Source organism: Hyla sarda, chromosome 6, assembly GCF_029499605.1.
Source record: "Hyla sarda isolate aHylSar1 chromosome 6, aHylSar1.hap1, whole genome shotgun sequence".
NCBI lineage: Eukaryota > Metazoa > Chordata > Amphibia > Anura > Hylidae > Hyla > Hyla sarda.
In genome coordinates this window covers 54,830,891-54,855,997 of record NC_079194.1, presented here as the reverse complement: position 1 = coordinate 54,855,997, position 25,107 = coordinate 54,830,891, and the positions used below count along the sequence as shown (strand labels likewise).

General features: G+C 43.5%; 1 protein-coding gene across 4 annotated transcripts in view; it reads left to right on the top strand.

Moving 5' to 3' along the window:
• ATF7IP (activating transcription factor 7 interacting protein) overlaps window positions 1-24,040 on the top strand; it is a 54,529-nt gene extending 30,489 nt beyond the window's left edge. For all 4 annotated transcript variants that reach the window (XM_056523786.1, XM_056523787.1, XM_056523789.1 and 1 more), the window contains exons 5-16: window positions 60-194; window positions 387-452; window positions 6,462-6,556; window positions 6,875-6,960; window positions 7,275-7,412; window positions 7,567-8,178; window positions 8,327-8,391; window positions 8,937-9,006; window positions 9,296-9,448; window positions 10,775-10,966; window positions 19,458-19,567; window positions 22,151-24,040. In XM_056523786.1, the coding sequence (XP_056379761.1) occupies window positions 60-194; window positions 387-452; window positions 6,462-6,556; window positions 6,875-6,960; window positions 7,275-7,412; window positions 7,567-8,178; window positions 8,327-8,391; window positions 8,937-9,006; window positions 9,296-9,448; window positions 10,775-10,966; window positions 19,458-19,567; window positions 22,151-22,567 (2,139 nt within the window). In that variant the 3' untranslated portion in view covers window positions 22,568-24,040. The remainder of the gene's footprint in view (window positions 1-59; window positions 195-386; window positions 453-6,461; window positions 6,557-6,874; window positions 6,961-7,274; window positions 7,413-7,566; window positions 8,179-8,326; window positions 8,392-8,936; window positions 9,007-9,295; window positions 9,449-10,774; window positions 10,967-19,457; window positions 19,568-22,150) is intronic.
• The last annotated feature ends 1,067 nt before the right edge of the window (window positions 24,041-25,107 follow it).

Sequence of the window (25,107 nt, the reverse complement as noted above, 5' to 3'; positions counted from 1 at the left end):
AAGCATTTATACACTACTGCAAATATATACAGTGAAATCATCTCCCTGTTCATCCATAGGTGATCCAGAAAATGTTTGAAGAAAAGCTTAGTGCCTTGCAATGTCTAGATTTTGACAAAGAAATAGCTGAACTGAAGTCAAGAGTGGAGAAGATTGAATGCAAGAAACATGAGACTGCTCTGCATTCCATGCAGGTAACTCTCTCTCTCTGTTGGTTGTTGATTGCTCACGCAAGAAAACTAGCGCAAAAAGTTGCAAAAGAAAAATTTGCTCAAATTTTATTTTCAATTTTTTTTAAACCCTACAAAAGCAGTATGCAAGCCTTAATACATTGCCCCCCAATGTATTGTGACGAACAATCTGCTCAATTGTTTTTATCTATTTAGGCAAGAATTACTCGTCTAACAAAACGCTTTGGGGCAGCGAAGGAGGACCTAAAGAAGAAACCTGAGGTAAAATACTTTACTCTTAATATCTCATACTGATGTATTTTACTAATCATATTTTATTTTTATTTATTTTTGTATGTATTTAAATGGAAAAACCTTCTACCATTCTTCTTACCTAGAACAGAAGGGCACTTCTACTTCTGTCTAATAGGAAAAACGATCAGCTTTAAATAGTTACTTCTCATTTCTGTAAAATCTGACCTTATGTTTACAATATTATCATTATTATAATATGGGGTTAAAAAGCTGACAGTTATAGGTAAAAAATTAAAATGCAGAAACTTAAAATGCAAACTTGTGTTTTAAGCAATCTATGAAGATAATGTCATCTTGAAATTATTTTTGTCAGGCTGACTCTTTTGATGGCAGAATAGATGAGGAGCCCTTGTGAATACACATACAGTTTATTGCAAATTTTTGCATTGCTAGTTTGTATGTTTTACCACTAAAAACAAAGTTGTGACACGTGACTTATCCAGGTGATTGCTCCCCCCGGTCCCTCCCCCCAATTATGTTTGATAGGTCTCCTTCCAGCTTTGTGTATAAAGACCTGTCAATCAAGGTAAAAGTTTTATGGGCATGTCGCTGTGGAGGTGTGTGTGTGTGTGTGGCTTTTTTTTTTTTTGTTTATTATTAGTAATCTTTACTCTAACAAATTGCATTAGATGGGCAGACAGGTTTTCCCAAACTGACGATTACTAAACAGTCTTCTGTATAAATAGGTAACTTGTTGAAGAAAAGTGTTTTAATGCAAAACCTTCAACCATATAAAAGTATAGTAAAACAATCCAGCCGTACATCAACAGTTTTCATAGATTACATCCAAGGATGTTAATTAAAAAAAACAAAAAAAAAAAAAACTGCAGTCTGCTGTGTGTTTGTCTAGGATAACCAGAAGACAGGCAAACAAATCTATACAGGTATTAATTTACCAGTAACATAACACATATATTGCAGAAATAGAATCCCATTCCCTTCACCTCCTTGGTTGAACTTGATGGACATGTCCTCTTTCAACCGTACTATAGAACTATGTAACACAGTGACCCCTGAATAATGTTAAATCACCATGTCGTGAGCTCCAAATACGCTATACAGCCCAAGAAAGAAAGTCACTTGTAAAGAGTAATATAACCATGAATCTTTATTGAAAGATAAGGAGATTTTTTAACACTTACCGTAAAATCTTTCTCGAAGGATCCTTTGGGGGACACAGACATGGGTGTATGCTGCTGTCTCTAGGAGGTATGACACTATGGCAACAAAAAAAAGTCTGCTCCTCCCAGCAGGATATACCCGCCTCCAGGCCCTGAGCTAATCAGTTTTAGTACCAGAGCCAGAGGAGAGGACCGACAGGTCAAGGAAAAAACACGAACTGTCCGAGAACCAGAAGAGAAAATATAACTGAACACACCCTCGGACAGAAAACCAAAGAGAAACCCAAAAGGGCGGGAGCTGTGTCCCCCAATGGACCCTTCGAGAAAGAGATTTTACGGTAAGTGTTAAAAAATCTCCTTTTCTCTATCGGCTCCATTGGGGGACACAGACCGCGGGATTTACCAAAGCCGTCCCTTGGGTGGGCAGATAATCAGTTAGGCAGACGGCTGTTCCACTGCCGCCTGCAGCACATTACGGCCCAGACTAGCATCAGCCGATGTGAAGGTATGAACCCTGTAGAACCTCAAAGTGTGCAAAGACTACCTTGCAAATCTGGGAGGCCGAGGCCTTCTTCTGGAGAGCCCAGGATGCCCCAACAGAACGGGTAGAATTAGCCACAACCCTGAAGGGAGGAACCTTCCCCCTACAGCGATAGGCTTCCGAAATGGCAGACCGGATCCACCGAGAAATGGTGGCCTTGGAAGCAGGTTGTCCCTTGCGACGACCTTCCGTAAGGACGAAAAAGGAATGACACTGACGAAACGAAGAAGTGATAGAGAGGTAAGAACTAACAGCCCGAACCACATCCAGTTTGTTAAGTAAATGCTCCTTAGGATGAGAAGGAGCGGGACAAAAGGACGGAAGAACAATGTCCTCATTGAGATGAAAAGCCGAAAAAACCTTAGACAAAAAAGGAAGGATCTGGCCGGAAGACTACCTTGTCCTGGTGAAGCACCAGAAACGGAGAACAGCAGGAGAGAGCTGCCAATTCAGACACTCTCAGAATGGAGGTGATCGCAACAAGAAATGCCACTTTCCAAGAAAGGAGGCGCAGGGACACCTCCCTAAGGGGTTCAAAAGGTTCACCTTGGAGGAGCCCCAGAACCAGATTCAAGTACCAAGGGGGAGAAGGTGACCGATAAGGAGGGGCAGCATGCGCTACCCCTTGAAGAAAGGTCCGGACATGAGAATTAGAAGCCAGAGGACACTGGAAAAGAATAGAAAGGGCCGAAACCTGACCCTTAAGGTAACTGAGAGACAACCCCAGTTCCAATCCAGACTGCAAGAAAGAGAAGGCGGGGAACAGAAAAAGTAACTGGAGACAAAACCTGAGCTTCACACCAACGAAAATAAGACCGCGAAGTATGGTGGTAAATTTTTGCCGAGGAGGGCTTACGAGCCCTGAGCATGGTGCGAATGACTTGGGAAGAGAAACCGCAGGCTCTCAAAACCGCTGTCTCAACCGCCACGCCGTCAAATGCAGCGACTGTAAATTGGGGTGGCAAAGAGGACCCTGAGACAACAGGTCCGAACGAAGTGGAAGGCGTAGTGGAATTTCGTCCAGGAGCCTGACCACGTCGGCGTATCACGACCTTCCGGGCCAATCCGGAGCTATCAGCATGGCGGGAACGTCCTCCGTTTTGAGTTTCCTCAGAACCCTGGAAAGAGCGGAAGGGGAGGAAACAGTGCAGAGCAAACCCCGCCCAAGGAATCACTAGGGCGTCCACAGCTAGTGCCAGGGGGTCCCGGGATTTCGCCACAAATGGAAGGATCTTCCGCTTGTGCCGAGACGCGAAGAGGTCCACGTATGGAATGCCGATGCAGATCTGCGCGAAGACCTCTGGATGTAGGGACCACTCGCCGGGGTCAGTTGAGGAACGGACTGGCTTTTTTGAATAAAGATAGAGCCCCAACACAGGCCAGCCCCTTAGACCCTGAAAGGTGGGCCAAAAAATGAGGGGCTCCAGAGGTTGCAAGTCTGCACCTAAAGGGAGAAAAATATATCCTCGCCTCAGTCAGAAGAACTTGCCTAATGGAGTCTTCTGCGAGGTCTTCAGTCAGCTTTCTGTTACCTGCATCACATTGAGTCACCAAGCGCGAGCGAGGGAGCCTCGAAATAGGGGGACCCGGACCCATGAGGTACAGCCCCAGGCGCTCACCGTTGGCGAAAGAAGACGAACAGCGCATATACGCAATGTCTGTGCCCCCTTAGTTGCAATGGGGAAACAGTGAGCCGCAGTTCCTGAGTCCCCACCTGAAAACATAAAAGAAAACTGAATAAAAAAACTAACACATTCCCTAATAAAACATAAGACCTGGTCTGGAGAATTCCAGACCATGTCAACTTCCTTCAGACACTAAGCTAAAACTGATTAGCTCAGGGCCTGGAGTCGGGTATATCCTGCTTGGAGGAGCCGACTTTTTTTGTTGCCATAGTGTCATACCTCCTAGAGACAGCAGCATACACCCGTGTGTGGAATCCGCATGCGGGAATTCAGAAGTGTGAATGGGAGTGAGGAGTCCCATAGAAGTCGATTGGGCTTTAATTTGAGGCGGAATCTGTGCAGAACTCTGCATGTCTAAATTCTACCATGTGAATAGACCCTAACATGTAAAGCTGAGTAATATTGGCAATAATCAACTGTAGACATGCATAGAAAAACACAGTTCCAGTAAATCTGCACTAGTGTAAGTGCAGATGCATACATAAACAGGGGTGTGGAAATTTATTAAAAAACTACTTGTCCACAGGACTAAAATGGAGCAAAATCTACTTGTCCCTCATGACGATCCACTTGTCCGGGCCAATTTTCGCTTTTACACTCTCGTTTTTTCCTCCTCGCCCTATAATAGCCATAACTACCTACTATAAGGACACCTTTTAATTTTTCAATAAAATATTCTCCGAACCAAAAATATATATAAAATTTATATATAATATAATATATATATATATATATATATATATATATATATATATATATATATATATATATATATATATATATATATATATATTAGTAATATAGAAGTGAAATTGAAATAGTAAAAGATAATTTAGCAGATTTGGTGGTTTTTTCTTTTCTGCGCCATTTACCTTGTGGCTGAGATAACATGTTAGTTTTATACTTTAGGCGCCTGATTACAGCGATACCAGATTTGTATCGTTTACGTCATGTTTTACTAATTCTGGACTTTTTCAAATTTTTTTAATTGCCATTTTTTAACCCCTGTAGCTTTATTTTTTTTTCCGCATACCAGGCTGTATGAGGGCTAATTTTTTGCGCCATAATCTGTTTTTTGTATCGGTACCATTTTGGTATTCATCTGACTTTTTAATCGCTTTTTAACTTTTTTTTCTGGGATATTATAAAAATTGCAAATCTGTGGTATTTTTATTACATTTACCGTAAGGGATACATAATGTTATATTTTCATAGGTTGTACAATTACGCACAAAGCGATACCAAATGTTTATTTTTATTATGTTTGCATGTTTTTATATAGGAAAAGGGGGTGATTTGAACTTTTAACATGGAAGGGTTTAATGCAGCGGTCTTCAAACTGTGGCCCTCCAGATGTTGCAAAACTACAACTTCCCAGCATGCCCGGACAGCCAACGCCTGTCCTGGCATGCTGGGAATTGTAGTTTTGTAACATCTGGAGGGGCACAGTTTGAAGACCACTAGGTTAATTTGTGACTTTCAAACTTTTATTAAAACTTTTATTTAATTTAATTTTTTTACACTTCTAGGAGGCATCATTAGATTCCTCAGACAGATGAATAGAGTTCTATTGAACTCTATTAATCTGTGTGCTCTGTGATCCATTGATAGAGCCTGGTCCAGCCAGGCTCTATCAATGACAGAGCGGGACAGGAGGAAGCAGAGGTAAGTCCTCCGGCTACCTCCATAGTGGATCGCCCCCCTGCGATCCACCCCACCAGGGAGCCTTCACATCTCCCTTTAGACGCCGCTGTCAGCTTTGACAGCGGCGATCTAAATGGTTAATAGCCAGCCGCGGCGATCGCCGCATGCTGGCTATTACCGGCGGCCCCCGGCTACTGAGAACAGCCGGGGGCTGTAGAGTATGGAGCGGGCAGGAATCCCGAGCCCGCTCCATACATACTGCAGAGCACCGCATGCATCTCCCCGTGCAAATGTGTCTCCTCCCCTCAGCTCTCCGAAGCTACAGCTGGGGGGAGTGAAGGCAGAGGACGCAGGTCTGCACGGGGAGCAAGAAGCCACGCCCCCTCATCTCCCCCCGCACGTCTGCAGAGCAGGGGAGAGAAGACAAATACTGTACACAGCTTCTCATCTCCCCTGCTCTGCTTCTGAGGACACAGGCTGCAGAGTATGGAGCGGTCAGGAGTCGGCAGCCCTCTCCATACAGACTGCAGATCCGCCGCACTTGTCAGGTCCGGCCCTGCTTGCCCGAAGCCGGGCTAAGGGCCGGACAAATTCACCTGCCCGGCACCCAAAACTGCTAGTCCCGGGCGTCGGGCGATAGAAATTCCACATCCCTGCATAAAGTGACAAGTGCAAGATGTAAACATAAAGCAATTCTAACATGTAGAGATGAATGCAAACCCAAAAAAGTGACAAAGTGCAGGGTCCAGGATGGAACCACTCCAACACGTGTTTTGGCGCGCTAAACGTTTGTCTGGGAGTTTAAATTTCAACCAGTCTTCCTAGCCAAATACAGTTTTTTATATAGATATACTGTTTCACCATAGATACCACGACGTGGACATTTCTTTTGTTACCAGTTTTTAGTTTGTGGCAAGTCACAAAGATTAACATTGGTCCAATTCTAGACAATCAATCAAAAGTAAAAAATGTTTTTTCCCCCCAGCTGCCTGCCCCACCCGCCCCGGCCGCCCCACCCGCATCACCTGCGAAGACTGCAGTTAACGATTCTGCTCAAAATGCTAATATGACAAATTTCAGGTAAGTTTTGCTGTTATGTCTTACTCTGTATGCTTATACTCCTGAGATGCTTGTGGTCACAATAAGCAGTACTTACGGCCATGTTGCATAACTATAGTCTCTGGTCCATACTCATCCTGACCTGGTGACAAATTTTGAAGTCAAAAGATGGCTACATCTGTACTCATTTGTGTACTATATCTGACAGTTTGCTATTATGTCTGTTGGGCTTACCTGAATATCTGTCAACACTATAAACACACGTATAAATCCCCGAATCACTTTTTAGGAAACTTGATTATTTTCTGTATTGTACAATAACTCTTTAATGTTCTACAGGAATTCTGGCACAGTGAGGCAGATGCTGGAAACAAAGAGAGTTGCATCAGAAATCGGTACAGCTAGCGTCCAGCCTTCACCTTCAAGTAAGTCATACACATTATGAGGTTGAATATAGTTATTAACCCCTTATCGACAACGGATGTATATTTACGTCCTGTGGCCGGCTCCCGACGGCTATCGGCAACCAGGACCCGCGGCTAATTGGTGGTGCAAAAAAAGCAATCATATGAATTTTTAGGTGCAAGATTGAAAGGGTTATGATTTTTAACATTTAAAATAGAGAAAAACCAAAGTGCAAAAACTAAAAAACGCTTGGTCCTTAAGGGGTTAATGTTAATTCAATGTAGCATAAAAATCTATTTTATATCTTGATAAACACTTTGCATTATTCTTTTAGCTCCATCTTCTGCACCAAGCTCTGCTAATTTAACACTTCGTGCATCAAGCACCACACAGATGTCCACAAACCAGTCTCCTGCCAGTAACACTCTCCAAAACCGTCCTCCACCTGACTGGAAATTAATTCAGCAAAAAAGTAAGTTAGACTAATAAGAAAAAAAATATCTTGCATAATTAAACAGGATAAAAAAAATTATAGTTAGTGTTTTACTTTCAAACTATGTGCTGTCTTTCAGTTTTAATGTTCACAAGTTGTGGTGATGCTAATTTTTTTTTTTTCATATTTATAGTTAATGCTTCCACTATTGGAGCCTCTCAGAATACTATGAGCAGTCAATCCAAATCTGTACCAACTGTTACTTCAACCTCGGTTATGACTCCAGTCCTTCAAACTCCCGCTACTGCAACAGTTGTTGGAAACACCCAAGTGTCTACTAGCAACACCCAGCCAATGTCTGTGTCCCTTCAGTCTCTGCCAGTCATCCTTCATGTTCCAGTTGCAGTAAATTCTCAATCGCAGATTCTTCAAGGCGCAACAGGGACATTGGTGACTAATCAGCAATCTGGCAATGTTGAGTTTATCCAAGTGCAAAATCAGTCCACAGTCAATAATCTTACAAAAACACCAGTGTCAATACCTGTATCTAAAACTATGAACAGTCCATCGATGGCCAACTCAGGCATTCAGCGAAATTCTAGTTCAATAAACTCCCCAATGACTGTGCAGGCTATGCCGACATCACATTCAGTGACTTTGTCCTCAAGGCAATCCCTGCCAAATGTTGTCACTTCTAGTGTATATAATCAAACAAGTAATCGAAATACAGCACAATTGAAATCTCCAATATCTTCATTTAACAACTCGACAGCTACAACAGAGTTGCCTTCTGGAAGTAGATCAGGTGAGTAAATTAGTAGGACTTGGCTACATAAGTTTGGTGGTACATTGGATAGGTAAATGTCTACCCAGGTAGTGGATTGGGTACTGATCGGAGTGGTTGGCTGGGTAGGCATGTTTCTCTCTGTAATAATATTGCTTTTGATTTGCAGACCTACAGATTAGCCGTGCAGAAACTGTTTCAAACAAGCGCAGCTCAACAGACGGCAGTGCAATGGTATGTTCTTTACAAAATTATATATATATCACAAGATTTAAAGCTATTAAGCCTTTTTTCTACGTACAAATTTTTGCTGTGTTGTACAAATATTATTCATTCCTGACTTCGTAACCCCCTTGTTGTGGTCAATGCTGATTGCGGCATGGAGGCACCCCTGGCTTGCATTTTATTTATTTCCCTCATTGAAAGCTATCTTTGCTAAATCAGTGATTCTTGGTATCCACCTAATTTTGCCCACATGATGATTTGTTTAAAAAAAAAAATGTATTAAATAAAGGGCAGCTCAATGAGGTAAATGCTGAAGGCCTGGTTTCTGAAACCTTCATTATTCTCTAGAATGATTGTGCGCCGTCTTGAAAATGTAAATTGCTTCAAAACAGCAGCTTATGATTAAAAAAAGGACAGGATATGTGAACCGGTTTTCCTTTTTTTTATTTACCAGCAGATAGTTTAATGTGGTTCAATTGAATGTATTTAGGACCTTTTTGAGGAACACAAGAATATTTGCTGTATACACTTTTTACATTTTCTTTTTCTTCTAGGGTGGTAAACCTGCACCTGGTGTCATTGATCTTACACTGGATGAAGAAGAAGCTGAATCGTCCTCTCATGGTAAGTCTAGTAAAAAACTAAAAATATGTACAGTTCTGCGAACACATGAAAATCATCCTTGGGGAGATTTATCAAAACCTGTGCAGAGGAAAAGTAGACCAATTGCCTATGGCAACCAATCAGACTTTCTTTTATTTTTCAGAGGCCTTTTTAAAAGGTAACAAAGCTATTTTAATTGGTTGCTATTGGCAACTGGTAAACCTTTCCTCTGCACAGGTTTTGATAAATCTCACCAAGTATTTCAGACTGAAATTCATTTTTATAAATTTATTTTTTCTTTTAAACCTAGATTCAAGAAGGAACAATTCATCTCTACCTGCAAGTGTTCAGGCATCACAACCTATAGGTCGCCAACTACAGCCTTTGCAGACAAACACTGTACAGACCTCATCTGTACCTGCTGGTCTTCCTTCTCAAACCACTATACATGTTTTACCAACAGGTATGTCCTCTTCTGGAATATCACAGAGTTTGAAGTCTGTATTCTTTGTCTGTAATTCCTGGACATACTGTGCTCTCTAGAGAAGACCCTCTTCTTCTTTTTTTTTTTTTTTTTTTTTTTTTTTTTTAATAGTTTCTCTGTTGCCAAAAGATAAGGGTCCTGAACAGGTGACCCCTCTGATGTCCAGAATGCGTTTATGACCATATACATCACTTTGCCTGCTCCACGGTGTCTGTGCCTTGCTTGTGTGCAGTATGGATGGCTATGGAGGAGTCAGTGAGGTGTATGTCAAATGCACCTCCATAGGCAGCCATGTTATTGATGGAGCAGCTGTACACCAGCACTTAGGGGCAGGGTATCGGAAAGGGGGCATTGTCAAAGCTGCATAATTATTACAGAGCGGGCCCGCAGCGATGGCTCTCTGTATCAGTGAGTAACTTATTATAATCATAACTATAGCTTGCCAAAAACGTGTTAAAAGGTGGCCAACCTCTTTTAAGAAACCATTGAATAGCTAGTTCTCCATAGGGTAGATGGAAGGTAAATTGTTTTCTCAGTTTTGTGTGTTGTTTAGAGATGTGAACATATACATAATTTCTAGTAAAGCAATGTACATGTCTACATAAATTTTAATAGGAAAAAAGTACATGTCTTCATAATAGGCTGAGTGCTCTGTTAACTGCAGACTAGCCAAATGGAAAATGGTTATCTGCTTGTCAGGGAAGGAACAAATTATCTGCAGTATCATGACAAAATGTCTGAAAAGACTGCTCCTACAGGGAAAGTGGGGACTAACCTGTCAGATGCCAGAGGGGAAAGGAGACTGATTCCGTCCAGGGCATGTTATGATGTCAGATGAGCTATTACACTGACTAGTTTAACGAATGGTTTAGAATATGCAAAATAGCTCTTCAGAAGGAAGATGCTCGTTGGTGCCATCTACTGGAGGGATCATCCCTGCAAATGCAAATCTGTGCTGAGATCTGTTTAGGAGCTTTGAAACATGATTATTGCCAAACCAGAATCTCCTCCAAAAGGGAGAGCTACCCATGTAGACAACTGTTCAGGGTTTTTGCCTCTTGAGTACACAGCAGGGTGCAGCTTAGCTAGCAGGCTGTTTGTTTATTTTTTATTTTTTTTATCTTTAGGTCAAGGTTAAAGATAAAATTTTGCCCCGAAAGCTTATCATACTATTTTTTATTTTCAAAATTGGAAAATACAACTTTGCAGAATACTTTAGTACGTTATAACTAATGATAGTTTGCAAGTCTGCTTTTTTGGTTATTATATGCTATCTCCTAACCTGTTTTATTACTACTTCTACAGCTCAGACAACTGTTAATATAACACAGCGGCCAGGAACTCAAACTACACCCAGAGCTCCAGCTCCTCGAGCAACAACCAACCAGCATATGGTCTACACTACAACTACCCTCCCCAATGTAGCTGCACAGAGCCCTATACGCAACACAGTCATGCAAAACCAAAACATTCGGCAAGTCACTCCTCAAACTAGCGGTAAGTATCAACAGGGCATGCATTTCATTGTATAACAAAACTGTTGTATGTATTACCCCTTTCATAACTGGTGCTTATGTGGCTCTTCATACTGAAAGCAAAAGTTCACATTTGGTACCCTGCATTCTAAGCAGGACTGTGGAGTCGGTAGATAAATGTTCCGACGCCGCAGTTTTTTTTGTACTTCTGACTCAGAATCTTCTGTATTAATATGCTAATGTATTTATAAACCCTTCCAGTTGAATCAAAGAAGCTGTTCCACCAAGTTTTTCTAAGCTCTTCTAGCAGAGAGAGGTAGTTGGGCAGAAGCTGCTGCCTTCTCCTTTTTATGTGCTGATCTGCTGCTGAAGATAGGGCAGTGGGAGGATCCAGGAAGGGGCATTTATAATAAAACATGATTTCCCTAGTAGAATCCCATAGTCATGTTTAAAGTTTAAGCTAACAATCGGAGTTTACAAGTTTTTATAGCCTTAGCTGAATGGCAGCAGTTTTTCCAATGGTTTACAGCTTCCGTTTTGAACTATTGACCCTCCATTCCCTTCACTTATACAAGTGTCTCTAGTCCTGCAAAAAAAGATTTTTTATTTTTTTTTATACTTGCCGTAAAATCTTTATCGAAGGATCCATTGGGGGACACAGACCATTGGTGTATGCTGCTGTCACTTGGAGGCTTGACACTATGGCAACAAGAAAAATTGGCTCCTCCCAGCAGGGTATACCTGCCCACAGGCACCTGAGGTAATCAGTTTTAGTCCCAGAGCAATAGGAGAAGACAAACAGGTCAAGAGAAAACCACAAACTGTCCGAGCAATCAGAAAAGGCAACTGAACACACCTTCTGACAGATAACTGAAATAGGAACACCAGAAAAAAGGGTGGGAGCTGTGTCCCCCAATGGATCCTTTGAGAGAGATTTTACGGTAAGCATAAAAAAATCTCCTTTTCTCTATCGGCTCCATTGGGGGAACACAGACCATGGGACGTACCAAAGCCGTCCCTTGGGTGGGTAAGGAACCAGACAGGTGGACGGTGGGACCACCTCCATCTGCAACATCTTACAGCCCAGAATAGCATCGACTGATGCGAAGGTATGAATCTGGTAGCACCTTGAGAGAGTGCAAAGACGACCACGCGGACGCCTTACAGAACCGCAAAGCCGAAGCCACGTAGCGGAGGGACCAGGATGTCCCGAAAAAACGGTGGAATGAGCCAAAACCCTGAAGGGTGGGATCTTCCCCTTGCAGCGGTAAGCTCCCAAAATGGTTGTCTTGGCCAACGACCACAACAAGTTGTGGAACAAACGCTTCCAGGGATGAGAAGGGGCCGGACAAAAGGACGGTAGGACGATGTTCTCATTGAGATGAAAAAGCCAAAACCATATCGGGTACGAAGGACGGACCTGGACGGAAAACAAAACAACTTGTCCTGGTATACAACCAGGAAGGGAGAACGGCAGGAGAGAGCTGCCAGCTCTGACACCCTCCTAACAGAGGGAAGAGCAATAAGGAACGCCACCTTCCGGGGAAGGAGGCGAAGAGAAATTTCCCTGAGAGGTTCAAAAGGGGGGCCCTGCAGGGCATCTAAGACCAAGTGCAAGTCCCAAGAGAAAAAAGGGGACTGATAAGGAGGGGCAGCTTGTGCCACTCCCTGAACTAGGTTCAGACATAATTGAATGCCAGAGAACGTTGAAAAAGAATGGAAACGGGCGAACCTTTGACCCCCCCCTAAGGGAGCTGAAAGCCAACCACGACCAGAGAAAAAGGTTTCACACCAACAGAAATTAGACTGCCAGGTATGGTGGTAAATCTTTGCAGAGGAAGGCTTGTGAGCCCTCTGCATGGTGCGAACCACTTGTGAAGAGAAACCGCGGGTCCTCAGAACCGCTGTCTCAATCACCAAGCCGTCAAAAGCAGAGACGGCAAATAGGGGTGGCACAGGAGACCTGATGTAGGAGGTGTGGATGATAGGGAAGGTGCAGAGGTAAGTAGTTCAGGAGCCTTACCACGACGACGTACCACACCCGCCGGGGCCAGTCTGGGCCACCAGAATGGCGGGAACGCCCTCTGCTGTGAGTTTCCTCAGGACCCCGAAAAGAGAGGAAGGGGAGGTAACAGATAAGGTAGGGCAAAGCCCAACCGAGAGGAACACTTGGTTGTGGCGGGATGTGCAGAGGTCTACGCCTGGAGCGCCCCGGAGGTTGCAGATCACTGCAAATACCTCCGGATGTAGGGACCACTTGCCTTAGACGGCTGAGAGAGACCACATCCCAGAGACGCCCGTAATGAAGAGCGCTGAGATGGCCGGAAACCTGAGTTCCGCCCAGAAGGGAATTTTCCAAGAAGCAAGCAAAGAAAGGATTGCCCTAGGCCCCAACATGTTGAAGGGGAAAAGGGCTTCTCGAGGGACCAAGGCCCCAGACCGGCCGGTCCTGGAAAACACCTCCCCAGCCCGAATGACTGGCAGGGAGGGGCAGGAAGGAGCGCCCCCGTAAAAAGCAGAGGGGAAACAAAGCCACCGTAGAAGGGACAAGACTGTCGAGAGAACGATCTTGCGGTTGAGAGACAATAGAGACCTGTCCCACCGGAAGAGAATCACCAGTTGAAGAAGAGGTCGGTGATGAAACTGGTCAAATGGCACGGCCACCGCTAACCGACCCAGGACATCCATGCAAAAGAGAATGGAAACTGGAGCAGGGTGCCGAAGTCATCTGACTCTTTATAAGAGAGTCAGCCGATTGGTCGGCGGAGTCTAAGCGGGCAGAGGCCGTGTCGAACTGGAGCCCCAGGAGAGCGGTTGGACTTGTCCCGATTGACCATCCAACCGAAGTGAGACAAGGTCTGGAGGTTGATACTAAGACTCTCCAGGATCTGGGCCCTGGCTGGAGCTCTGATCATGAGGTCGTCCAAGTAAGGAATCACGGAAACAACTGTTGTCCGTAAAAAGGCTATCGCAGGCGCCAGGACTTTGGTAAAGGTCCGCGGAGAAGTGGTCAGACTGAAATGGAGAGCCACAATAGAAAATAACAGTCGAACTGCAAAGCGGAGGTACCGCTGATGACCGGAACAATGAGATGTGGAGGCAGGCATCCTTGATGCCCACCGAGGAACGAAAATTCCCCATGAACCAGGGACGCCAACACCGAACGGAGAGACTCCATTCCGAATGGGAGAGCAGAAGATGCTGGCTGAAATACTTGAGAACAAAGATTGGACGAACAGAAACGCCTTTCTTGGGGACCACAAAGAGGCTGGAATAAACCTTGAAAATGTTCCCCTGAAGGAACCAGGACAATTACTCCCTGGATAAAAAGGAGCTGGATCCTGAATGTGCGTGGTCCAGGCATCCCAGAAGAGTAAGAGGCGACCAACCACCCGGAAGAGGTCGTGGGTGGGGGCGACCTTTCAGACCGAGGAAGGCCTACGGGTGTCTGATGGGGCCGCAAAATGGCCTGAACGGATAGCCGACCTCCGGGAGGGACAGGTCCGGAAGGAGGGAGCCCTCTTCCCGTGAAGGTGCCCGACACCAAAGGGCCGCAGAACCCGAAGGAGGACTTATGACGGAAAGCTGTTCTGTGAGCCTTATCCAGAGGTAATAAAGAACTATTTTCCGCCCGTCGCCTCACTTCCTGAAGGCGGCGTCCACATTCCAGGCTTTAAGCCACATGGAGGGACGGTGGCTACCAGGTAGCTTGCGGCAAAGGCAGCACCGTGGCTGCGCATGGAAGCAGAACACAGAAAATCTCCAGCTGCGGAGCATCGGAGAGCTAGATGAAAGAAATCCTCCAGAGGGATCTTGAAGACTACCCTGGCGGAGATGGGAGACCATACTGAAAGGGCCCTTGACACCCAGGCCGAAGCAAAAGCAGGAAGATCCTGCTGTCTCAAAGGCAAAGTTTGCCAAAGTCACCACCTTCATGTCTGCTGGATCCTTGAAGGCAGCCGCATCAGCCAACGGCCAGGTAGGCGCCTTAGAGAGGTGGGAGACCGGCAGATCCACAGTTGGAGAGGAGGTCCACTGAGCAATGAGGTCCTTGGCGAAGGGATACCGCGCTTGAATTTTCTTCTTTTCCTGAAACTTCTTGTCAGGGTGCCTCCAGGCGGATACCAGCAGGGCGTAAAATTCAGCGTGAGAGCTGAAGGTCTTGGGTGCCGGTCGGGCACGAAAAAAGGAAACTTCTGGAGCCACGTCCGAAGTTCCTGGGTCCTTTTTAGATGGAAGGTGTCTCTTATGACCGAAACCAATGAGTACACCGCATCAGGCATCCGTGCATTCCTTTGAGTCAGAGGCCGAATCAGAAACCTCATCCACAAGTTCTCCAGGTAAATGGGAACGAGGTGAGGCAGCCCTGGAAGAGGTTGGGCACGATGAGGGGAAACTTCTGGACCACGTCCAAAGTTCCTGGGTCCTTTAGTTGGAAGGTGTCTCTTATGGCCGAAACCAATGAGTACACCACATCAGGCATATCCGTGCGGTCCTCTTCTTGTCCGCTGGTGAACCAGAGTCCCAAGCGGAAACTTCATCCACAAGTTCTCCAGTTGAATGGGAACATGTGAGGCGGCCCTGGAAGAGAGAGAGACTGACCTGGTACGCGGGTCTGGAGAGCCAGAGCGGCGACCATTGGAGCGTCCTGGGAGCTACAAGCTGAGTTACGGGGCGAAGCCTGTGAGGGGAGCGCCCGTGCCTGCCAAGCCAGTGTAGGGAGGAACTCTCCAAGGCAGTCACCACAGAATGGGAGACCTGAGCCAAGTTGGATATAGACTGGGAGAGGGAGGAAACCCAGGCTGGAGGGGCAGCCGAACCCATCGGGTCTGGAAGAGCATCTGGGGTAGAAATAGCAGGGGGGGGTCTGGGGGAGCAGTGGTGCAGGCAGAACAAGAGGGTTCAGTAGAACCAGAAATTTTTGAGTTACAGCTTTACAAGTGTAATAAGGGCTAGTTATCTGTTGGGAGAGAGGAACAGTTCTGGGCATGGACCAAATCTCCCAATTCTGTCCCTAAGGCAGCTGCTGTGAGTAGCATTTTTGTCCATTGAGAACTGCGGCTGATGAAGAAGAGGGGGCTGTGCTAAACACAAGGGCTCTGTGATTGGCCCTGCAATAACCCCCTATGCTCGCGCACAGCGCTGATTAGGGTGCGGTTCGCACCCTTATGCAGGCTTCGGTGACCCTGGGTGGGCGGAGCCAACGTGCATCGGGCCGCCGAAATAATATACAGCTCGGCCCCTAATGGCGCCTTCTCCCGGCCCCGAGCGCATATGCAAACGCATATGAGTCAGCGGGGGAAGGGAGGGAGCGGGTGAGATACTGTCAGCAGCTGCGCTGCCAAAACGGAAGTAAGAACGAGCGCCCGTAAAAGATATATGCGCCACGGCTGCCTCTTGCAGGCGCAGTAATACTGTGAAACACCACACACATGATAAACTGAAACATACATGTGCCTGCTTAGCCCCAGATATAATAAAGAACCCCCAATAAAGAAATTAGGGAAATCCCTCCTGGCCAGCCCCAACAGTCCCCATATAGAAGAGTGGGCCAAAAACTGGGTGTCTCCAGATGTTGAAAGTCCTCCCTAAAGAAAACAAGGGGAAATACTCACCTTAGTCAGAAGAACTTACCTCATGAAGTCTTCCCAATGAAGTCTTCAGCCAGCTTTTGTCACCTGCATCATGCCGGGCTTCCATGTGCGAGCGAGGCGAGCAGGGAGGTAGGGGGACCCGGACCCATGAGGTACAACCCCAGGCGCTGACTGTTGGCGAGAGGGGGTTAACAGTACATAATCGCGATGTCTGTGCCCCCTCAATCGCAATGGGGAAACAGTGAGCCGCAGTTCCTGAGTCCCCACCTGAAAACAGGAAAGAAAAAGGAATGAAAAACTTACACGTCTCCTAATCCTAGGAAAATAAAAATATGAGACCTGGTCTGGGGAGAACTCCAGACCATGTCCACCTCCTTAAGACACTAAGCTAAAAACTGATTACCTCAGGTGCCTGTGGGCGGGTATACCCTGCTGGGAGGAGCCGACTTTTCTTGTTGCCATAGTGTCAAGCCTCCTAGTGACAGCAGCATAAACCCATGGTCTGTGTCCCCCCATATTTCCTTAACCCCTTATCAGTGAGAGGCTAGGTTACCCATGGGTTCCCTGTAACAGCAGAACACAACACTATGGAAAGTATAAGTATTGCCGTTGCTAATTGTGCATTGCGTGCCATATAGTGAAGCACATGAAAAGCTTCTTCACGGTCACTTAATGTGTTCGTTTTGTGGTTATGTGAGGCACTGCATGCATTGGTCTTTATTCTTACAGTAGAGAAGTCATTAACTATAACTTTTTGTGAATTGGGACATTTAAACTTACTTTTTTTTAAATTCCAATCTAAATTGTCTGAGTCGGTGCATTGTTTTCCGACTCCAGGTACCCAAAATGTTGTCCAACTCCTCGACTCTGACTCCACAGCACTGATTCTATGGGCCCACGCACACTACAGAATTTCAGAAATTCTGCTGATTTTCTTTTGCAACAGACTCCTATTGCAGTCAATGGAATTCTGCTACACTGTGTACTACAGAATTTCAGCGGCAAAGCTTTCCACCGCTGAAATTCATGTGATGAAAGGATGAACAATGTTCATGGTGTCACCTGAATGCATTGCTGGCTATGGGGATCAAATATGTCTGTGTGGTCCTAGCTCCATTCAGTACGGGCAGTCCATAGTGTGCATTGACCCTAAAGGGAATATAGATAATTTCTTTCTTAGTCTACCCCCAAATAAATATAAAAAAAAAAAAATATATATAAATATATATATATATATATATATATATATATATATATATATATATATATATTATTATAAAAAAAATGTCCTTCCTTTCTGAAACGAACATCAATTTAGTATATGAACAGTGTTTTTTTATTTTTTATATTAACCCCTTAACGACGCAGGACGTATATTTACGTCCTGCGCCGGCTCCCGCTATATGAAGCGGGATCGCGCCGCGATCCCGCATCATATCGCGTCGGTCCCGGCGCTCATCAACGGCCGGGACCCGCGGCTAATACCACACACCGCCGATCGCGCCGATGTGCGATATTAACCCTTTAGAAGCGGCGGTCAAAGCTGACCGCCGCTTCTAAAGTGAAAGTGACCTGGCTGCTCAGTCGGGCTGTTCGGGACCGCCGCGGTGAAATCGCGGCGTCCCGAACAGCTGACAGGACACTGGGAGGGCCCCTACCTGCCTCCTCGGTGTCCGATCGACGAATGACTGCTCCGTGCCTGAGATCCAGGCAGGAGCAGTCAAGCGCCGATAACACTGATCACAGGCGTGTTAATACACGCCTGTGATCAGGATGAGAGATCAGTGTGTGCAGTGTTATAGGTCCCTATGGGACCTATAACACTACAAAAATATTTTAAAAAAAAGTGTTAATAAAGGTCATTTAACCCCTTCCCTAATAAAAGTTTGAATCACCCCCCTTTTCCCATAAAAAAAAATAAGTGTAAAAAATAAATAAACATGTGGTATCGTCGTGTGCGTAATGTCCGAACTATAAAAATATATAATTAATTAAACCGCACGGTCAATGGCGTACGTGCAAAAAAAAAATCCAAAGTCCAAAAAAGCGTATTTTGGTCACTTTTTATACCATTAAAAAATGAATAAAAAGTCCGATCAAAACAAAAATCATACCGATAAAAACTTCAGATTACGGCGCAAAAAATTAGTCCTCATACCGCCCTGTACATGGAAAAATAAAAAAGTTATAGGGGTCAGAAGATGACACTTTTAAACGTATAAATTTTCCTGCATGTAGTTATGATTTTTTTTCCAGAAGTCCGACAAAATCAAACCTATATAAGTAGGATATCATTTTAACCGTATGGACCTACAGAATAATAAGGTGTAATTTTTACCGAAATATGCACTGCGTAGAAACGGAAGCCCCCAAAAGTTACAAAATGGCGTTTTTTCTTCGATTTTGTCGCACAATGATTTTTTTTTTTCCGTTTCGTCGTGAATTTTTGGGTAAAATGACTGTCACTGCAAAGTAGAATTGGCGATGCAAAAAATAAGCCATAATATGGATTTTTAGGTGGAAAATTGAAAGGGTTATGATTTTTAAAAGGTAAGGAGGAAAAAATGAAAGTGCAAAAACAGAAAAACCATGAGTCCTTAAGGGGTTAAACGCTTTTGTTTTAGATTAGTTCAATATTTATCCCAAAAAATAATCAAATTCTCTCATGCATAGTGATGTTAAATGTGTACATTGTGTGATGTCTCTATAGAGCCAAGAACAAATCCTTGTATTAGCTTTTAGTTATCTCCTTCTGTGCATGTATTAGAATTATTTTACTGAATACCCTAAATCAGTTTTTACTATACTGTCAAATTTATTTTTTGGCTTTTAACATATTGTTGACAGACAAACTACAAATCAATGAATAACATGGAATAAACCTATTCGTCTATTCATTTTTCTTTTTGTAAAATCTAGGAGTAAATGTAAGAATGCCGCAAACTACTGCATATGTAGTAAATAATAATGGGATGTCTATTAGTTCTAATGGGCCACAGCTCACAGTTCATCATCGACCTCCCCAACAAGTAAGTAAACCATCATATGTGACTAGCATTCTGTGACTGTTGTAATCCTTTGTCATGCTGCACAATGTAAGGTAAAAAAATTAAGTAAATCAGTCGGCCTTAACATTACAACCGCTGACAGGTGAAGTGAAATTGAATTCTCTTGAGACATTGGTGCCTTGTAAGGGATGGTGTGTGTTAGGCAGCATTAAACAAACAAGAGCGTCATAAATGTGTGGAGACATACAGGTAATTCATGCTCCTCTGAAAATTCTGTAAGGAAGGATGCAAAGCAGCTCTTTGATGCCATCTTTTTGAGGTATCAAATTTTCTAATGTGAGTGATTTTGATTGCTAGATAACGGAGTTGGTGCATCTCCAAACTGGCAGGTCTTGATATGCAGAAGTTTGTACCGACCAAAAGTGCAAATAAACAGAACACGCTATGCTATTTTTGCCAACAAAAGTGATCTAAGGCAGGACAAGAAGTGAACTGGTAACAGAATCATGATAGGCCCAATGCTTATTAAAGCACTTGGTGAGCAAAGGCTGGCATGTCTGGTGTTACTGTAGCACAAGTTGCTGAAATTGGTTAACACTGGCCCATGCTGACTTCTGTCCACTACAAATGCCTGCTATGTATGTGGGTGTCAGAACTGCACCATAAAGAAAAAGGTGTCCTGGTCTAAATGTTTTCCTTTACATCTTGTGAATTGCAAGGGAGGTGTATGTTGCTTACCTGGGGATGAGTTACCACCAGGATGCACTATGGGAAGAAGGCAAGTCAGCAGAGGCAGTGTAAAACTCTGAAAACCTTTTGTGCCCTAGAAGTCATAAGGCTGTTCTAATAATACATAACATTATACATAAACACTGTTGCAGACAAAGTACACCTCTTCATGGGAGCAGTAATACCCGGAGTGTCTTCTTTTAGAAGGGTAGCATCCCAGCCACACTGCAGAAATTCTAAGGAATAGCTTGAGGAACATGCTAAAACGTTTAAGATGTTGCCTTGTCCTCCAGGTTCCCTAGATTTGTCATATTGATTCTCTGAGATGTGCTGGTAAAGCAAGGCCGAACATCACAACTTACAGGCCTCTGCTGCTAAAGACAACACCTTGAGAGATCAATCTGCTGGAGTCCATGCCTTGATTAGTCAGAACTGTTATAGGCTCTGCTGATGCTTACATTTTTAGGATTATCTAAGGTATACATCGGGACTATTCCCAGATGTGACACGGGGACCTGCACAGTACTACAGTTTACTTTTGAACCCCTTTAAAGGGGTTATCCAGGAAAAAAAATAATTATATATCAACTGGCTCCAGAAAGTTATTTGTAAATTACTTCTATTAAAAAAATATTAATCCATTCAGTACTTATGAGCTGCTGAAGTTGAGTTGTTCTCTTCTGTCTAAGTGCTCTCTGATGACACCTGTCTCGGGAACTGTCCAGAGTAGAAGCACTATCTACCTATAAATTCAAGTTAGTGCAGGTGACTCTGCTGTAAGATTGTCTTTAATAGTAGGTAGTATTCCCTTGCAGACATTAGCAGCAGCCCCCGGCAGTCATTAGTAGCAGCCCCCCCCCCCCCCCCGTTTAGGCAGCTGGGCCCTCCTTTAGACATTAGTAGCAGCACACAGCTCACCTGCAGCTGTCCTCCATTGGGTGCTACCGCTCCACTGCCCCGTTCTTCCGTCCTCCCGGTCCGCAACATGACGTCCTATGGAGGATCATGTGACATATACGTCACTCCGCTTCCTCCGTAGCGTTACGCTGGGCGTGGGAGAGGAGGCGGAGTGACGTGTGTATCACATGCTCCTCCATGGAACACTATGAAGCAGACGGGAGGACCGGAGAACGGGGCAGCAGAGCGGCAGCAGGTATTGGACATAGTATCGGGGACATTAAACGAGTCCCCGATACCATGTAAATGGCTAGTATCGGCCCCAATACCGATACTAGTATCGGGACATCCCTACTATAAATTAGGTATCCTTGTAACCCTATGGACCTACAGAATAAAGATGTAATTTTTACTGAAAAGTGCATTGCGTAGAAACTGAAGCCCGGCACAAGTTACAAAGTGGGTTTTTTCCAATTTTGCCCCCCCAAATATATATATTTTTTTATTTTTTTTTCTGTTTTTTGCCGTACATTTTGTGGTGAAATGATTGTCATTTATAAAGTACAATGGGTGCATAAAACAAGCCCTCATATGGGTCTGTAGGTGCAAAATTGAAAGCGTTCTGATTTTTTTTTAGAAGGTGAGGTGGAAAATACGAAAGTGCAAAAAATGAAAACATGTGGTCCTTAAAGCGTACCAGTCAGATCCAACAAAAACATTTTTATTTATTTTTTTAATATGGACCTAATCCTGACCATGTACATTGGTTTTGCATGCTTAACAACATATCAAAAGTTTTTGTATCTGACAGAGCCCATTTTAGGTCTTAAGGTTATGGCTGATTAGTATAAGTTACTAATCATAAACATTGCCTACATTTTATTGTGCAGCATTACATATGAAATTCATGGCATTTTATAATAAAATTGTTTGGGGGAAAAAAAAATGCCTTACTGTTTTTATTTTTTATTTTCATAGGAACCTGCAAGGCCAATCCACCCAGCACCACTTCCTGAAGCTCCTCAACCTCAACGCCTTCCTCCTGAAGCTTCCTCAACATCTCCTCCTCAAAAACCTCACCTGAAATTAGCCAGAGTACAAAGCCAAAATGGAATTGTTCTATCCTGGAGTGTATTAGAAGTCGATCGTACTTGTGCCATTGTAGATAGCTATCATCTATATGCTTACCATGAAGACCCATCTGCAACCTCTTCATCGCAGTGGAAAAAAATCGGAGAAGTGAAAGCTCTACCTCTTCCTATGGCATGTACTCTTACACAGTTTGTTTCTGGCAGCAAATACTATTTTGCTGTACGGGCAAAGGACGTTTATGGCCGCTTTGGACCTTTTTGTGATCCACAGTCGACAGATGTTATTTCAACTCAGAGCAGTTAGGAAATAGCGGAAAGATTCTTTTCAAGTTTTCGATTAGAAAAGATCTCCTTCCTGAAATTTATTTTAGATGGACTACTGGGTTTTCTTTTATGGAGACCATGTACAGCACTTGCCTATTGTCACAAAATTAGCTTGCATTTCTGCCCAGAACTTTTGAAATGTCTTTGCTAAGACAAATCTTCTGCAGAATGTGAATTGGTTTTCCTGACTACACTAATCCTGAAAGTTTTTCATATCAATAGGCCCAAAATCAATAGGGGGACAGACTTGCAGCTATTGTGAAAGCTGTGCAAAATGAACTACTGACGGAGGAGACAATAGTGGTGATATAATTTTTCAATAGAATTGGAATGACTTGCTTTGATACTTGGAAATTTGTAGCTCTTATGACAAGTATTACAAAGGAAATCCAGTGTTTTGTGGTTTATTCATACACAAAGACAAAACTTGTATTTAATCCCCACTGGCTGGGGACATGACGCCGAACAATTGCTTGTGACACATTATATGGATTAACAAGCTAATGTCTTTTCTTGTTTGTTTTTTCCTTTTTTAGACCTTCCTGTGAATTTTCTTTTTCTTTTGTGCCTTAACTTGAAAAGGAGCTGTTTTTTTTCAGTACAGTATTTGGTCATTTCGTTACCTTTCCTTGGTCTATTACATTCGCCCATACCCCAATGCCAAAGAGCAGTTGTTTTAATCCTCAAAATGTTTTAAATTTTCTTTTCTTTCGAGTGTCTATTTTCTGCTGCTTTTTTTCACTTTTTTTTTTTTTCTTATTTCTATTCCTCTAAATAAAACAAATTAGTTCAGGAACTGTGCAGGCTGTTCTGTCTTGCACACACCTTCACAATCTACGGTTTACATTATTACTGTGTTTCAGTATGTTTTTAAGAATAAATGGAACATTCAGTTGTATTGGTTGCCGCACATCTTCCAATTCTGCAACTTGTTTGTGCCTCCTTAAATGAATCGGAACATTTTATTATATTTGGATAAATTGCATGAATTTGCTTCATATGTACAGTGTATTCTCGCATTTTTTTTGCGAGGATAGGTATTTTTGTATTGGTAATAGATTTTTTCCAGCTGCAAAATCTTTACTCAGAATTTCAACATAGGAATTAGTTTTGTTAGTTCCGGAAACTCAGATGGTGTCTTTATGTGCAATGCAAATCCCATTATGTATTTCTAAAATTGTGCTTTTATCAGTTTGAACAAGTAAAAATGGTTATTTCAAACTGCAGTCACAAAGACTGGGCTTGTTCACTGGTACCAAGAAACTACAGAGAAAGTACATTAAGATTTCTGCAGCTGGTAAATTCTTCCATTGAATTCTAAACCTCACACTCCAACTCTCAATGTAATAAGTTCTAGTTCTAAGCAGGTAAGCACTGGTTATCAGGTTGTAATACTCTGCTTGCAAGAGATATTGTTACGTTGTATGTAAATAAATATTTTTACAAATGTCAAGGTTTTTTGTGTTTTTAAGCTGTGAAATATACAATAAGTTGGATAAGAAACAAGGGCATTTAACAAGATTTTGGCCAATGGCTCTGCAACAGGAAATGTATTAGTGTCCGTGACAAGCTTGCTAATTTATAGCTTACCTGTCATAAATTAAGCGAACAACAAAGAAAATTGCATATTTGCTCACTCACTCTTGCTTCTAGCTCAGCTTCTCATTTTTGGGTACTTTTTTTTTATTTATTTTTTTTTCCCCTACCTTCTGGTATCCTCTCCGTTCTGGCGCTCACTTGATTGCAGTTCACTGAGAAGGAAGGGACGTGTTCTCTCTGCTTGCCGTTTGGGAACTTCCACCATCTTCCTTAGTGCAGGACAAGCGGGGTTCTCGGCACCTTGACCAGCCTGGAGCATGGTACAGGGCCCTGCTTGTCCATGTGTATAGAGAGAGAGAGTTTTTTTTTTTTTTGTAACCATGTTTTCCCTGTGATGTATTTCATGTGGCTAAAAAGTTGTACTGCCTATCATAGATTGTATGCAAAAGCATCAATGAGAATGTTGGCAGGAAATATTGTGAAGAAAGTAAAGAAACTTCATACAGTGTGGTTTAGACTTTGAGTGACTTGTGGTTCATTGCACATAAATTAGCGACTTCTTTCAAAATGACAAGTAAAAGCTGCAGTACAGCTTGCTTCAACATTAAGGACTAATTTTACACAAAACAAAAGGGGTAAATGCCATGGTAACTGTTTCCTCTGTTATCTCTGCATTCTCTGTGAATTACCCCAAAAATTATTTGACAGTGCCCATTTACTTTTGTGGTGTTAGTTTAGTCAAATTGTTTGTCTATGTAAGCAGAACTCCAGAGATAACACACCAGGAACATGATGCAATCTTAAAGGGGAAGTCTGGCAAAAAAAAGTTACATGACACTGCTGCTATGCCTTTCACTGGCCAAGGCAGGTCATTGCTGTGGCCGACTATTTAAGCTGAATGCTGGGGGCTGCATAGGGCACCAACAATTGGAAGAAGACCGGGCCAGAGGATGGGAGAGTGATTTACTGCAGTTCTCCTTC